Genomic DNA, 13,954 nt, shown 5'->3' with positions numbered 1-13,954 from the left:
ATGAACTTAAAACATCTTACTGAAATGAAGAACAATATATATATGTATATAGATCTATGTCTTGCCCAACTCTAGTTAAGGTAGTGATCATGCTGTTCATGAATCACATTAATGTATAAATATTTGCCTCTAGATTTATGTTCCAGGTGACTGTTTTATCTGCAAAAATACTTTTAACTTTGTTTTTCACTCCCATCTACCCAAAGAGTTCAAATACTGGCTGGATGAGTATATTAGAAAATCATAAAAAGAGAAGAGAGCTGATGTGCAGTTGCTTTCCATGCAGTAGTTTAAGAGAGTCATTCAGCAGGCAGCAAACCAATTTCAGCTGTATTAAACAGACAGTCTATCAGAGTCTGCTGGTATGTATTCCAGCTAATTCTGTGCCCCAGCTTCTCTGAATCTGCTGAGCACTGTCTGAATAACCTGCCAATACATGCTGTGAATTTCCCAACACAGGAGAGTCTGTGAAACACCACCTTGTTTACAAACCCAGGGAATTCTCTGAAACAAGCTGTGGACACAATTATAACATGACAGTACTGTATGACTGCCTTACTGGGTTTTGCTCAATTAATTATGTCTTAATAGATTAATTAAATTGTATTTATGCAATCGTTTCCAGGGTGAAACAGGATTTGCTGGGTTTCCTGGACAACCTGGCTATCCAGGCATACAGGTAAAAAGTGACCACACATTCACACCCCTCTCCCCTCTGTGCCAATATTTCCTCCCAAATGTACCCACTTGCCAGGTCATTTCCCTTTATACAGTCATAATTTCTTTAAAGATTTACTATTTTCATGGTAGTTGTAGTTATTCATCACTGTGGTAGTAAACAGCAATGTAAGGAAACATTCCTAGCATGTGAGAGTGGGAATTCTGTTTTACATATCATAGGAATTGTTAATCCAAATAGCTTCCTAATCCATGAATTGTAGTGCTCTGCAGGGTATTCATGGTTGAGCTGCATTCTCAGGGAGGTATGGGAGGTAAAGGAAATTGCTATTTAGTTAATAGTATGATCCTATAAATGAGGATTCCATTAGGGAGTAGAAGTGTAGGTGTCACATCCCAGGGCTAAGCAGTAAAACAGGAAAAAAATTAAAGTATGGAAGAGAAGTTTAAAACAATTTCAGAAGACCCAGGTGTCAGTCTAGTGACATCTTAGGATAAAAGTTTATGGCGTTTTCTTCTGCAGGCTGCAGAAACAATGAAATTCTGACTACTGGATCATATTGTAATTCTGAGTAACAACAAAGACTTGAATGAAGGGAACTACTGTATCTCCTGTGGAATCCACAATGCTAAAGCACACTCAGAAGAAAAAAGCAGTTCTGGATGCTGCCCTAGAGAGAGCAAAGCAGCAGTGAGTCTAGCCAGAGGGGAAGGCCCAAGGAGTCCTAGGATAGGGTCCAGGTGGTCAGCAGTGTGTGAGCAAGAGGAGAAGTGAAGTGCTGCAATGCAGAAGGTGGATGAATCATCAATAGTGACACCAAGGCTGAAAAAGCTCATCGAAGTTATTACCACTGCACAGAAGACAAAAACATTGCAGAAATTGTGATGCTAATGAACTTGGCTTAAATATTATTGAATACAAAAGTCCAGGAGTGTTTATTTCCCTCTGAAATATTTTTTTGAAAACTGCATATAAGCTAGGAAATTTTCTTCAAGAGATTTGCACAAAAATCACCTCTGTTATAAACTAAAGCTAAGACTGGAACACACTCTACATAATCCACACAAAGAAGTAAACTGTGGCTGGTGCATACTTGTCATAAGTAGTACACAGCTAAAGACACAGTAGAAAAGCACACAAATAAAAGCAACAAACAGGTTCCCAAAGCATGTCTACAAAGGAGAAATGACGAACACATAAAGTAAATAAATAAAAGTAGAATAAAAACATCTGGCTTAGTCAAAAACTTACTTTCAAAGTTAGGACTGCCAGGAGAATGCTACACCAGCTTCTTCAGCTAAGATTTTAATTATATGGTCATACCCAGGGGGAGAAAATAGCCCATAGATGTTACTTTTCCTCTCCTTTGGCTATTATCAACTTCACAACATGGTGATATCATTTAGATACTAATTGAACTGAAACATTGCATATCAGATTTAAACAGAAAATTCATTGCAGTCCAATACTCCCAAAATCTAGAATCAAATCTTAAGTGTTTTGTTGTTAAAAAGTTCTCACCCTGATGTACATATTGTTTTAATTCAGGGCCTCATTAACAAACTTGATACAAATTATGTTATAGGCAGAATTGTGCATTCCTCACACTCCATTGCTTAGCCCACGGCCTGAGTAGCCATCAGTTAACACTACAAACAGTAAACAAAACGTGATTAATTGTTGGTAGGTTATACTAGGGAAAAGGTTGAAGTCCTGCAGTAATGAATCAGAAAGATGAAATTACAATTGCTAGTGCCCAGAGCAAAAGAAATCAAATCAAGTATAGACACAACTTAATAAAAAAGGGTAACTAATACAGATATGCAAAATCCTGAGTGATTACACAGATGCTGTAGTTTTGATTGGGAATCAATTGGAGAAATCTGATTATTCCTGAAAGGGGCAGACCTATCCAGACTGCACCAGCTGTTCAGCTGGCCTCACCTCAGCTCTTGCTTATCTACTAAAAATCACATGCACCAAAGGAACAAGAATTTAATTAAAATTTCTCCTGGGAATAGCCTGTCTTTATGTAGATTATTCTGAAAAAAAACCATGTTCATAGAAAATCTAAGATGTATTCAGATTTAAGGTGTAGAGACAGAAAAGAACCCCAGTTGCACTGAAAGTAGATTTCATCTTTAAAAAATGCTAACTGTTGCTAAAAGCAAAGAGTGAACTTCAAGGAATTGTTGCCATAGCCTTTGATGCCTAAGCCTGGATGCTGGCAGCACTTTTTTTTTTTTTAATAAGCTGTTGGCAAGTTGAGTCTCCTGAAATTTTTGTGGTAAAACAGTATCAGTCAACAAAATAATCCAAACAGATCTATGCCATTATGTAGGAGTGTACCAACAGTGAAAACACAGCAAATAGGCAGCAGCCAGCTAAAGAGGGTCCTTACCCTAACAGCCTAAAAACAGATTTTCAGAGACCACAACCAGAATTTATTATTTGAGATACAAAGAACAGACATGTTTGACATTGGCTTATTACTCTTCAGTTATTTCTTGTGTTCTGGTTGTCATTTTAAAATCAGCATGAAAATTATATAAGACTTGGGCCAAATACAAATATTATACAAATCTTTGATTATTTATCATCGTTAAGTTAATTTTAAAGCTAAAAATCCTTTCTAAATTTATCAGAGGAGGGAAAATGCTAGTTTTACCTTTTCTTTCCTGCCACACAGAAGGCTCTTGGTGTCATTAGGGAAGACAAATTTATGTTCCTATTTAAAAGAACCAAAGATGACACAAGGATATTTTTTCATTCTGCAAGATACAGTCAAAGGAAACAGGCCAGAGATGAAGAGGGCAGCAGTCAGTGACAGAACTGTCTAATTACTGTAGAGATACCATTAAAAAATAAATAAATAAAAAAGCCAAGAAAGAGGCACAGAGGCCTTGTTTTCACTTATGTAAGAATGGGTATCCAGTTTTGCAGTCCCAGTTCTCCCTGTCTGTGTCCTGAACAGCCCTGGGATCCAGCCCTGGGAATGCAGCCTCACTACGCAGTTCCCACATTGCCATTCTTCTTTTCTCAGTTCCCATTTGCTGAAAAAGGAAAGCTGATTTCTAAGCTACAAAGCAAAAGGTCTAATACAATTTGCTACATAAAAGTCTTCCCTAAAGTCCACTTCACTTGCAATTCTAAGTAACAAAATCCAAGTTAATTTAGAAATCCTCCAAGCAGAAGTGATTTTCCTCACCATTAGTAAGCACTTTTATGTTTCCCTAATGCAGATGTTTTAAACTTTTTATAAGATCTTTGAGTATCTCTTACCATTGGTAATAGTTGTTAGACTGTGAAACTGTTTTCCTTTATGCTTATCTGTCATAGAAGTAGTTTCCTAATTCTGATATAGAATTTTTGTAATTTTAATTACAGATAGGTTGTTAAATTATCTCAGTTGAATGGATACTGATTTACTGTACTTAAGTCATATGTACAATAAAGTAATGAAATCAAATACAACAGTCACATGTTCTGAAGGGTCAAATAGACATGTATGATGGGTATATTGCTATTTAGCCACTGGCATCCTGAAAGATAATGATTATTTAAAATCCTTTTGCTTGGTTTTAAATGCTGTGAAGTGTCAAAATCAAGTTTCCTGGGTGGTGTGTGTCAAATCCTTACATACCTCCCCATTGTTGAAATACTCAGTTACATTCTAGTACACCATATATTTGTATAAAAAAAATTAATTGTTGGACTCCTACAGGGGGATCCAGGAGAGAAAGGGCCCCCAGGTCCTCCTGGAGCTGTTGGAACTCCACTGCCTCCTATAAAAGGTTGTATTTATTTTTGACTAGTCTTTGTGCTGTATGAAATGCAGGACCTGTTTTGCTAAGGTGTATGAAAATGGTCACTAGGGGTTCAGGGGACAAAATCGTAAATGATTCCTAGTGGCCACAGGCTGTGTTTGTGGGTTTGGCCACGTTTTTGTGTTTGTCTCCCTGATCTTCCTGGAACTACGTTAAACATACAAGTGTCAGATTAAATGTTTGTGTGCAAGATCTTCATGCATGCAGTCACAACTAGATCTCAAGGACTCTCTCGTTATTGGACCTAAGCACATCTACAAAAAAATCTATGAAAAATAAGCCCATGCTGGTTAATGGACAGCAAATAAGAAAACTTGCCTTCCCATTGTAATGCAGGATTCCTGTTTTCAGTATTGCCACAGCACACGGATTATTGACTACAATCAAGCTTCCTATTGCATAGCAGGGGCAAAGTCCTGGGACTAGTACCCCTAACAGGATACCTGTCAATTTATCACCTTCCTCCCTAACCCTGAAGGCTGGGTTTTAATGCCCCAACTCCTTTTATCCCCATCTTACTCATATAATCAGTGAAAAGATGTGTGGAAATTCTTATTTCATAGCAGGAAGCAGTGGGGAACAGCCAGGTCTGCTGCTTGCAAGGTTGTGCTTTTGCATCTAATACTTGGAGAGTTTGTCTTGTGAGAACATTTCAACAGAGAAGTCATCATAAATGTATTTCTAGTGCAGCACCAGAAATTTCTTGTCATCGCAGAAGTTACAACAAAACCCCTCCATGTTTAAAACCTGAAGTAACATTCAGTGGTGTGCATGGTGTGTGAGTGGATACAATCTTCAGAAAGAGAGGCCTTTAGCACAATAGAGAACAGAACTACTGCCAGTATTTTCCTTTTCCAATTTAATGAAGCTGGTTAGCTGCGTTTAGGTTTTCTTTATGTATTAGTATGTAATTGCAATTTTAAATTTCATTATTTTTAGCAATTTTGAAAATATACTTTTTAAAAATCTGGATAATTTCAACTAAGGTGATCCTGAAATGACCTCTCTCTGTGTACTGCCAAAGCACATAACATGAAATCCATATTTATTTTAAATGCTACATGCATTTATTTTGGGCAAACATTTCTCTCAGCATTTTGTAATACATAGCACAAAGATGCTTCTACAAAGTGTTGAAGACTTAAAAATGTGCTCATGAAATGGGCTGGAATCCATAGAAAAGTAACCAAATCCTCCCACCTTAAAATTCAATTGTTACACATTTTAAAATATTTCATAAATTATTTTACACTTGTGTAGTTTCCAAATTATAATTTTGGTTGCAACTTAATTTAGATTTAAGCTATAAATTCCATAAGGTGTTCAACTCACATGTGTCTGTAATTCTCTGTAGGTCCACGAGGAGATCCAGGATTTCCAGGTCCTGTTGGTGAAATGGGGTCAGTTGGACCAATTGGTCCTTCAGGCCTTTTAGGAAGACCAGGATATGATGGAACAAGTAAGAGAAGTAGAGGATAAATGTGAACTATACACCAGGAGGAAAGACAACTGTTCTTTGTTCTTGCTTGATGCAAGTCACCAACTGTAAAGACTGTTCAGTAAAAATATTAACTCAGCACTTAATAGCCAGACAAAGAAACAAAATTATCCAAGCAGAACATTAGGAATGACTAGAAAAGGAACAGAAGACTGAGGAGAATACTACCATGGGTAAACCCATGGTATAACTGTGTCTGGAGTGCTGTGCTTAAAATTTCTGCTCTCCGTGTCAAAAAGATATAAAGGGAAGTGCTGAGGATGGCTTTGCTCTGTATGAGGAGCTGGAGTAACTGGGATGTCTGGAAAAGAGGTAATGGAGGGAAGGAGGAAAAGAAGCATTTGAAGGTCTACAGCAGGAACCTCTTTTCCTGAGCATCCTGAAAAATTTAGGATTTGGATTCCAGCATTAGTTATATAGAAGCTGTTTTTCAGGACAGTCCTGAATGGTCTGGAGTTTCCTTGATATCTCACATTAATGCTGTATGGGCTGTTTACCTTTCTTTTTTTTCAGGTCTTCCTGGCCTGCCAGGAGTAAGTGGGGCACCAGGACCTCAAGGTTTTCAAGGGGACCCTGGTTTGCCTGGAACAGGTGAATTAATCCCAGGAAGACCGGGGTTTCCTGGACCACCAGGCCCACCAGGGCAGCCAGGAAGACAAGGCTTACCTGGACTACCCAGTAGGTTCAATAGCAATTTATATAACAAGAATAGAATTCTGCAGATTAATAGATCCATTGCAATACAGAGATGTGAAAAGTGAGTTTTGACAGCTATTTCCAAGTTTACATGGGATGTTAAAAACATATTTTTCCTATTAGGTTTTGATCAGTGAGATTTCAAGATTTTCATAGTTTTCTGGGTGATTTAAACCCACAGAAGTAACACACATATTAAAATTCTATTAAGAATATACTACTTGAAGTTAAAAATACTGAGGAGGAAACCCAAATCTGCATCCTTTAGATAAGGAAAAAGTCAAGTGCTAAGTAGAAAAAAATAGGAGTGGCAATGAGAAGCAATGGGTCAACATTCAACTCTAACCATATTGTCTGTTGCAGTATAATCTATAAGCAACAACTTGTAAAGCATTTAATAAGATCTCTAACTCTTCATGCAAGAATAACGAGAGAAACGAGAAGAGGACACATGACCTAAGCTGTGGAAACAGTAAACCTGATTTACACTGGCTGGAAAATTTGTTTTTTCAAAGGTGTAATCTGTACTGAGAGAGGGATCCCTGGAGAACCTGGAGCAAAAGGTCAGATAGGCCTTCCAGGAAGAAAAGGTGCAAAAGGAGAGAAGGGTAAGTTGGCCTGGATAACAACAATTTGAGCATGAAACCTTTGCCAGGAGTGTCAAATCTAAATGTGCAAGAAATTCATGGTAACTGGGAGGATGAGGCTCATCAAACACAGAGTTACACAGCCTGCTGGCATTGGGGCTTCTGAGTCAGCAGAGTCCTGTTAGTGCAGAGGTCCTCAGCACTGTAAAGGGAGGCTGATAATCCTCTCCAGGTGAGAGAACATGAGATAGAATGGTCTGTGCACTACGCACACAGAAAAGAAAAAGGGCAACATTATATTTGTGGATTAATTTTGCTACCGTTTCAAAGTAATTTTGAAATTTTCATGTAGGAAGTCAAGGCTTCTGCTCATGTGCTGCTGGTCCTCCTGGTCCCCGTGGTGTGCAAGGACCTCCAGGTAGTGAAGGAAGGAAAGGACAGATGGGATACCCTGGAAGACACGGGGAAAAGGGCGACCCAGGCTCATCTGGTGCAGTGGGATCACCAGGGCTCCCTGTGAGTAGTTTTCATGAGCTTCAGTAAACATCAAGTTACCTCTCAACTCAGGAGGCATTTAAGCAGAATGGTGGAGAAAGTTTTGCAGGGCACTATCTGGAACTTTTATCTACTATAGCTTAATACAGTCTCAGGAAACAAGCTTTTACTTTTGGGAGCAGACTTACTTTCTTTAATGTGCTTCATATAGTTTATCTTAGTCCCCAGAGTGAGCAATAATTCAAAACGCCACTTAATCTGACTGCTTTAGGAATACACTATATGAGAATTTATTGGCCTTGCTGTGATTTTGATCTGCTTCTTCTGGTGTGGCATGCAGAATGTACATCCAGGATGCTGCATGCCAAAATGATGCCAAATATAAGAGGTTTTTAATGCACTTTCTTGTGTGTGAGAGGGTTTTCTTTTGAGAATATAGGTAGATATACCCTGCTTTATAACTGTTGCATTATGGTTGGGTTTTTGGGTTATTTTGAGGGGCATGTTTAGAGGGGGTTTTGGGCCTTTTTTTGTTGTCCTTACTTGGTTCTTTTTTTATTTTTTTGAGATTTGAGTTAGTTTTAACAGCAGAACTGTTTCTTCACATAAGAAATTGCTTAAAAGTTTCCAGAACATGTTCTTTCAAAAGAAAAAAAGCAAACAAATCCATTGTGAGTCTGAGAGAAGGAGGTGGAAGGGCTCACATTCAAGTTCCAATAGAACTTTCATTAGAAGGTTTACATTTGCTCTCTTTTTTTTTTTCTTAAAACTCGTTTACCTGAGTGGTGTGTGTGAGATTCTGATGTTTTAGCCCTTGTGGCTCTGAAGTGAAGCTTGAAGCCTTCTCCTGAACTTTGCTGTTCTTAGATTATTTAATTGAGAAACAAGGACAAAGCAATCACTTTGGAAAGAAATAATTCACTTCAGTACAGAAGTGCTTTGGTTTAATGGACCATTTTTCTCCATTTTTCTGCTCCCTTTTCTTCCCAAATACTTCATTTTCTTTTCAGACAATAATAACTCATCACTGCCCACTTGAAGATCGAGAGATTGTAACGAGTAATCACTTCTAGTTTCAGATACATATTTTTCAGAGGTCTGCTGCGTGATTTAAAATTGTCAATCACATTATAAACTGGCTTTGCTCCACCTATTCCTAAGGGAAAGATTTTGAGTAACAGAGAAAGCTGCCTAAGTAATATGCCAGTTTTTGTACATTAGTGGCCTTTTACTTCTGTGTAAATTTCACGTGGTTAAGTGTATTGATCCACATGTACTGCTGCAAGATCCGAGCTTGACCAATGATGATATAAAAATTGCACCCTGCTTGGACAGCTGAAAGCAAAAATCAGCATAAAAATATAGAAAAGCTTTTCTTTTCCCCTCTAAACCTGTCGAGCCATATATTCATCTAAGAATATAATGTACCTAACCAGATGAAATTTTTTATTGGTAGCTTTGTGAGTTTTCATTCAGAAAACAAAACATCACTTACCTCCTGCTGTGTTCCCTTCTGGGAGGACAGCTTCATCCAGGAGTCACCACCTGTCCTGGTTTCGGGCAAATTTGGGGGAAAACCTCCAGGAGGAGCCCCCAAACAGCAAACCCCACGACTCCTCCCCCCCCACCCCACCGGGTTCGGGAAGAATTTCCTCGGAGAAGAGTGGGAGAAAAAACCTGTTTATTTAACAAGCAAGACACTCCCCAGCACAGGGAAAAAGACAACACCAGCTGACAAAAAAACTCTTTCACCGTTCTGAAGGGATGACAAACTCAGTCTCTCTGGCGAGTGGTCGCTCAGTTATCAGTCTCTGGCGCTGGGGATGACTGCTGCAGGTGACAAAGTGTAGCCTCCCGGTGTTTCTTGGGGTTCCCAGGTCCTCGTCCGTTCAGATGGTATCCAGGAGAGGGAGGGGACGGGGTGGAAGAGAAAACAGTCCAGGGAAAAAGTTGGACTGCCTAGCTGAACTAACTAATAAGCAGAAAGCAAGGGCAAAGCGAAGGAAAGAAAAAGGCAGAAGCGAGCAAGCAGGCAAGCAAGCAGGCAAGCAAGCAAGCAAGCAAGCCGAGCTAAAACCTCTCCTAAACATAGACCATGGGGGAGGTGAGCCGGCTGATAACAAGACAAAACAAAGCTTCACTCTCAGACTCAGTCCTGGAAGCACAGGACATAATACCAAACATAATCAGGACACACGATTGGAGATACAAACACCATAACATCACCCTAGGACACCACCCTCCAGAGATTCCCTTCCTCAATGGATTGTGGGTTGAAGTCTGCAGTGGGAAGAATTAATGAATCATTTGTCTCTTGATATTCTTACGTTTTTTAGTCCCATCTGTGCAGCCCTGAGCCCAGTACTTCCAGCATTACAATTTTTTGCACTTGTGTATCTGTGCACGTGGCAGTCAGGCTGGAAAGGACATGTGCCATTCACACTCCTCTTTTTGACCATCAAAAGAGAAAAGTGTGTCCTTTTGGTTATTTTAATTGGTCTTTTTTTGGAAACCATGCAAGAGATGGATATCTAATTTTCCCTTAAATGCACACTTTGATTCCTTGCTGGAGATAACTGACAACTCTTTTCTTTGTCAATGATAAGGGGACTCCTGGTTTTGCTGGACAGCATGGGGAAAAAGGAGAGAAGGGTGATCCAGGAAGAGTTAGAATAAAAGGTAAACACATTTTAGCATTAACCTTTTTGTTTTCTTATATGATGTCTAAGCAATAGTGTGAGAAAAACATTAATTTACTCTTTACTAAATCTATTAGCTCAATAAGTTACTGAAACCTAGAGGGCATATATATCCAAACTGCTCTCTTGGTACCACCTCTTCTTGCTAAACACAAGATCAACGCAGTGTTTTGTGGGGTTTTTCTCTATATTTGAGCCATAAAACAATTTTAACAGCATGTTATTCATGCCAACAAATGACTTTTCATGTCATGCAGGTGATAATTGGGGGTCTTCCAGAGGTCTGTACAGCAAAGACTAAGCAGAATACAAGTACTGTGAAATCATGAAGAAATATTATTGAACAGAAGCCACCTCCTGAAATGTCATATACCAATATCATAGCTGTTATCTCAAATTAGGCCACCAACATCCTTCTTGGGAAAACTTCAGCCTCAATGACTATTCAGATTCCTCTCCTATTTCTAAAAATTACTCTTGACCAGGCATTGAAGAGAAACAATAGGCCACCAGTTGCACAACTGGAATTATTTTAATTAAATAGATCAAAACCTCTCCACAGTTATGGTTATGATTTGCAAAAGCAAAAGAAACAGAGAACAATAAATGACAGCAATCTGATGGCAAAGCTTAGTTAGAAAGGCTAAAATAGTTATTTCACAAAAGATTGTCCTTCTTATTGTTTATAAAAAGTTAGCTTTGCTTTGGATGCCTGTGGGTTTTTTACAGATGTTGGAGCAGGGGAAAACATTTGCTTTTATTTGCAAAGGATTTCTTGACACAGCAGAATGAATCTTTGTATTAGAATAGTTTTATTGTTCTTGATGCAAAAGTTACTTTTTCATAAATATTAGTGCAGGAGAAATCCATGGGGGGGAAAAAAGCAAAAAGCTTTGGGGAATATTGATGCAAATATTCTCTATCATATGGCACTGCTATATCCTGACTTCACTGAAATCAAGGATAAATCTGTGATCTGTTTCAATAGTAAAATATTTTAACTTTTTAGCATGGACAAAAGCCACATTCCTGTGGTGCCTGTGAACATGTCTTTTACAGAGAGACCAAGTTGTTCCATCAGGTATCCAACTACAAACTGCCTTTCTAATCCGAAAATGCCTAGGAAATGTGAAATCAAGGACTGGGAATTATCATGAAGATAGGATCAACAGTTACCCAGCATTTCCTTAAGCAGAAATAATTCCTCCCTCTAAAATTACTGCAAATATTATTTTTTTCCCAAAAAAATATTTTAAGGATTAAAAGGTGAAAGAGGACCTACTGGGCTTCCAGGATTTCCAGGCCAAAGAGGTCTTGATGGCAGAGATGGGGAACTAGGATTGCCAGGGGAAAAAGGAGCTCAGGTATGTTCAACTTCCCCAGACTTTTTGCATTTCAGTTAACATATTATCTTATTAAAAGTTATGGAAGTTTTTATCCATTAAAAAACTAGTTTCATGTAAGTATTACTGTTTATTTTAGCATTCCTGATTATAAGCTCTGCATATACTGTGTGCCAATATTATGGGGTCAGGAAACAAAAAATACACAAACCCCTTTGTTCCTATTGCCTTTGAATATTTAAAAATACTAATGTCATCCGTTTAGTCTTTCCATTGTGAAAGTGTTTCTCCAGATAATTCTCTAACACGATTTTCATAATCAAAGGCAGGAGAGAAATTAGCTCTTGTTACTTCTTACCGAGAGTTTTTATTTCAGGGCGATTCTGGAGTAGCAGTTCCAGGTGATAAAGGATTCCCTGGGCTCCCGGGACCTCCTGGGGTAAAAGGCCAGATGGGATTGCCTGGCCTGGGGCTTCCTGGGTCTCCAGGAGCCAGAGGCAGCCCTGGGGACTTTGGTGATATGGGTAATGTTGGGCCACCTGGTCCAAAAGGCCAGAAAGGTAATTTTGAATGTTTATGTTAAGAATGAAATAACAAAATATATGTTTGGATGTTTGGTGGCATCCATTATGGCTTAACATGTATTATATATTGTATTGATGTATTATTCTATATACATGTCTATGTATATACATATAGTCTATTCATTTAGGGTAAAAATAATGCTAATTTATAGGAAAACACAATTTATACTTAAAGCTTGGCCTGGTTTTTGGTTATAAAAAATGCTTAGCAAAAAAAGTCTACATTCATAACTGTAGATAGAATTTAAATGAAAATATTATTTCTTTCTTGCAATAGAGAGTATTGTAAAACAAATTGCCATGAAAATTTTAAAAAAGACTTTAAAAATACAACTGTGTTACAACATTTGAGATGTTACCAATGAAAATCACCAAGAAAAATATATTTTAAGATTCCCCATCAAAATTTCAGTAATATGGAATTAACAATCTGCATAAACAGTCACTGCACGTTTGCACATGTGATTGAGTAATTCCCAAGAAATATTACAGGAAGCGTTCAGACTCCAGTTAATCTAAAATCATAAGCCAGTTTCTTCTCCCTCTTGCTTCAGGTGAAACTGTCTGCATTACATCACCATATCCTGGAAATCCAGGTCCCCCGGGTTTTAAAGGTGTTCAAGGTATGTTTATGCATAGGAGAATTTTTGATTTCTACTGAAATGGAGTTTTGAGTTGCTAATTAAAGAAAAGAGGCTGTCCTAAAATGCTACACTATTAACAGCCTTTTTATGTATTTTCTTTTTATTTCCAGGACAAAAGGGTTTAAAAGGACTCCCTGGGCATCCCGGACCAAATGGCTTTGATGGGCAAAAAGGCTATCGAGGAAGGCCAGGAGCAGGAATCCCTGGACCAGAAGGTAAATTGTGCTTTTCCTAATTTGGGAGAACTGCTGGTCAAATTGTAATTCATACATGCAGGGAAAGGTAGGATAGGGCAGGGTTAAGTAGAATTGAATTGAAATGAATAGTTCAGTGTCCAGAGAGCAAAGGCACTGAACTGGACAAGACTGACAGTACTCAAGACAGATGCTGCCCCAAAGAAAACCCCTGTTACTTCCCACAGGAATTACCTCCTTCAGTCCTCATGTATCATTAGCTATAAATAAGAAACATGAAATTTATATTATTATTATATTTTTCTTTTCAAGGTGACAGTTTAAATCTGGCTAAATTTGGACTACAATATTCCACAGTTTGGGTGTGGGAAGAACAGAACAAAAAATCTTGAACACTTCCTGAATTAAGCCTTATTTGAATTTAAAAATCATATTAACAGGCTTTCGAGGCACAGCTGGTGATCCTGGTGATGAAGGTGAAAGAGGACCTACAATTGATGGCAAAAATGGCCTTCCAGGTCCACCTGGCACAGATGGTCAGAAAGGTCTTCCAGGTGACACCACTTATGGCCCTCCAGGAATGCCAGGCAACAGGGGACTGCCAGGACCCCCTGGTGCACAGGGAGCAAGGGGTAATCCAGGCATTCCTGGACTTCAAGGTATGGATCAGTTTCTATGAAACACTTCTACATGTTCAAAGGGCAAAAT

The 13,954-nt window shown here is 38.5% G+C and overlaps 1 protein-coding gene across 1 annotated transcript in view; it reads left to right on the top strand.

The window, feature by feature from the left end:
- The window catches only part of COL4A4 (collagen type IV alpha 4 chain), a 63,214-nt gene that overhangs the window by 26,636 nt on the left and 22,624 nt on the right, over positions 1-13,954 (top strand). The window contains exons 17-28 of the mRNA XM_088170728.1: positions 626-679; positions 4,404-4,473; positions 5,861-5,965; positions 6,518-6,682; positions 7,216-7,308; positions 7,640-7,803; positions 10,389-10,461; positions 11,739-11,845; positions 12,201-12,384; positions 12,963-13,031; positions 13,163-13,267; positions 13,687-13,905. Coding sequence (XP_088026854.1) covers positions 626-679; positions 4,404-4,473; positions 5,861-5,965; positions 6,518-6,682; positions 7,216-7,308; positions 7,640-7,803; positions 10,389-10,461; positions 11,739-11,845; positions 12,201-12,384; positions 12,963-13,031; positions 13,163-13,267; positions 13,687-13,905 — 1,408 coding nt within the window. The remainder of the gene's footprint in view (positions 1-625; positions 680-4,403; positions 4,474-5,860; positions 5,966-6,517; positions 6,683-7,215; positions 7,309-7,639; positions 7,804-10,388; positions 10,462-11,738; positions 11,846-12,200; positions 12,385-12,962; positions 13,032-13,162; positions 13,268-13,686; positions 13,906-13,954) is intronic.

The sequence above is a fragment of the Sturnus vulgaris genome, chromosome 10 (genome assembly GCF_052056855.1).
Source record: "Sturnus vulgaris isolate bStuVul1 chromosome 10, bStuVul1.hap1, whole genome shotgun sequence".
Taxonomy (NCBI): Eukaryota; Metazoa; Chordata; class Aves; order Passeriformes; family Sturnidae; genus Sturnus; species Sturnus vulgaris.
This window is presented reverse-complemented; position numbering and strand designations above follow the sequence as displayed.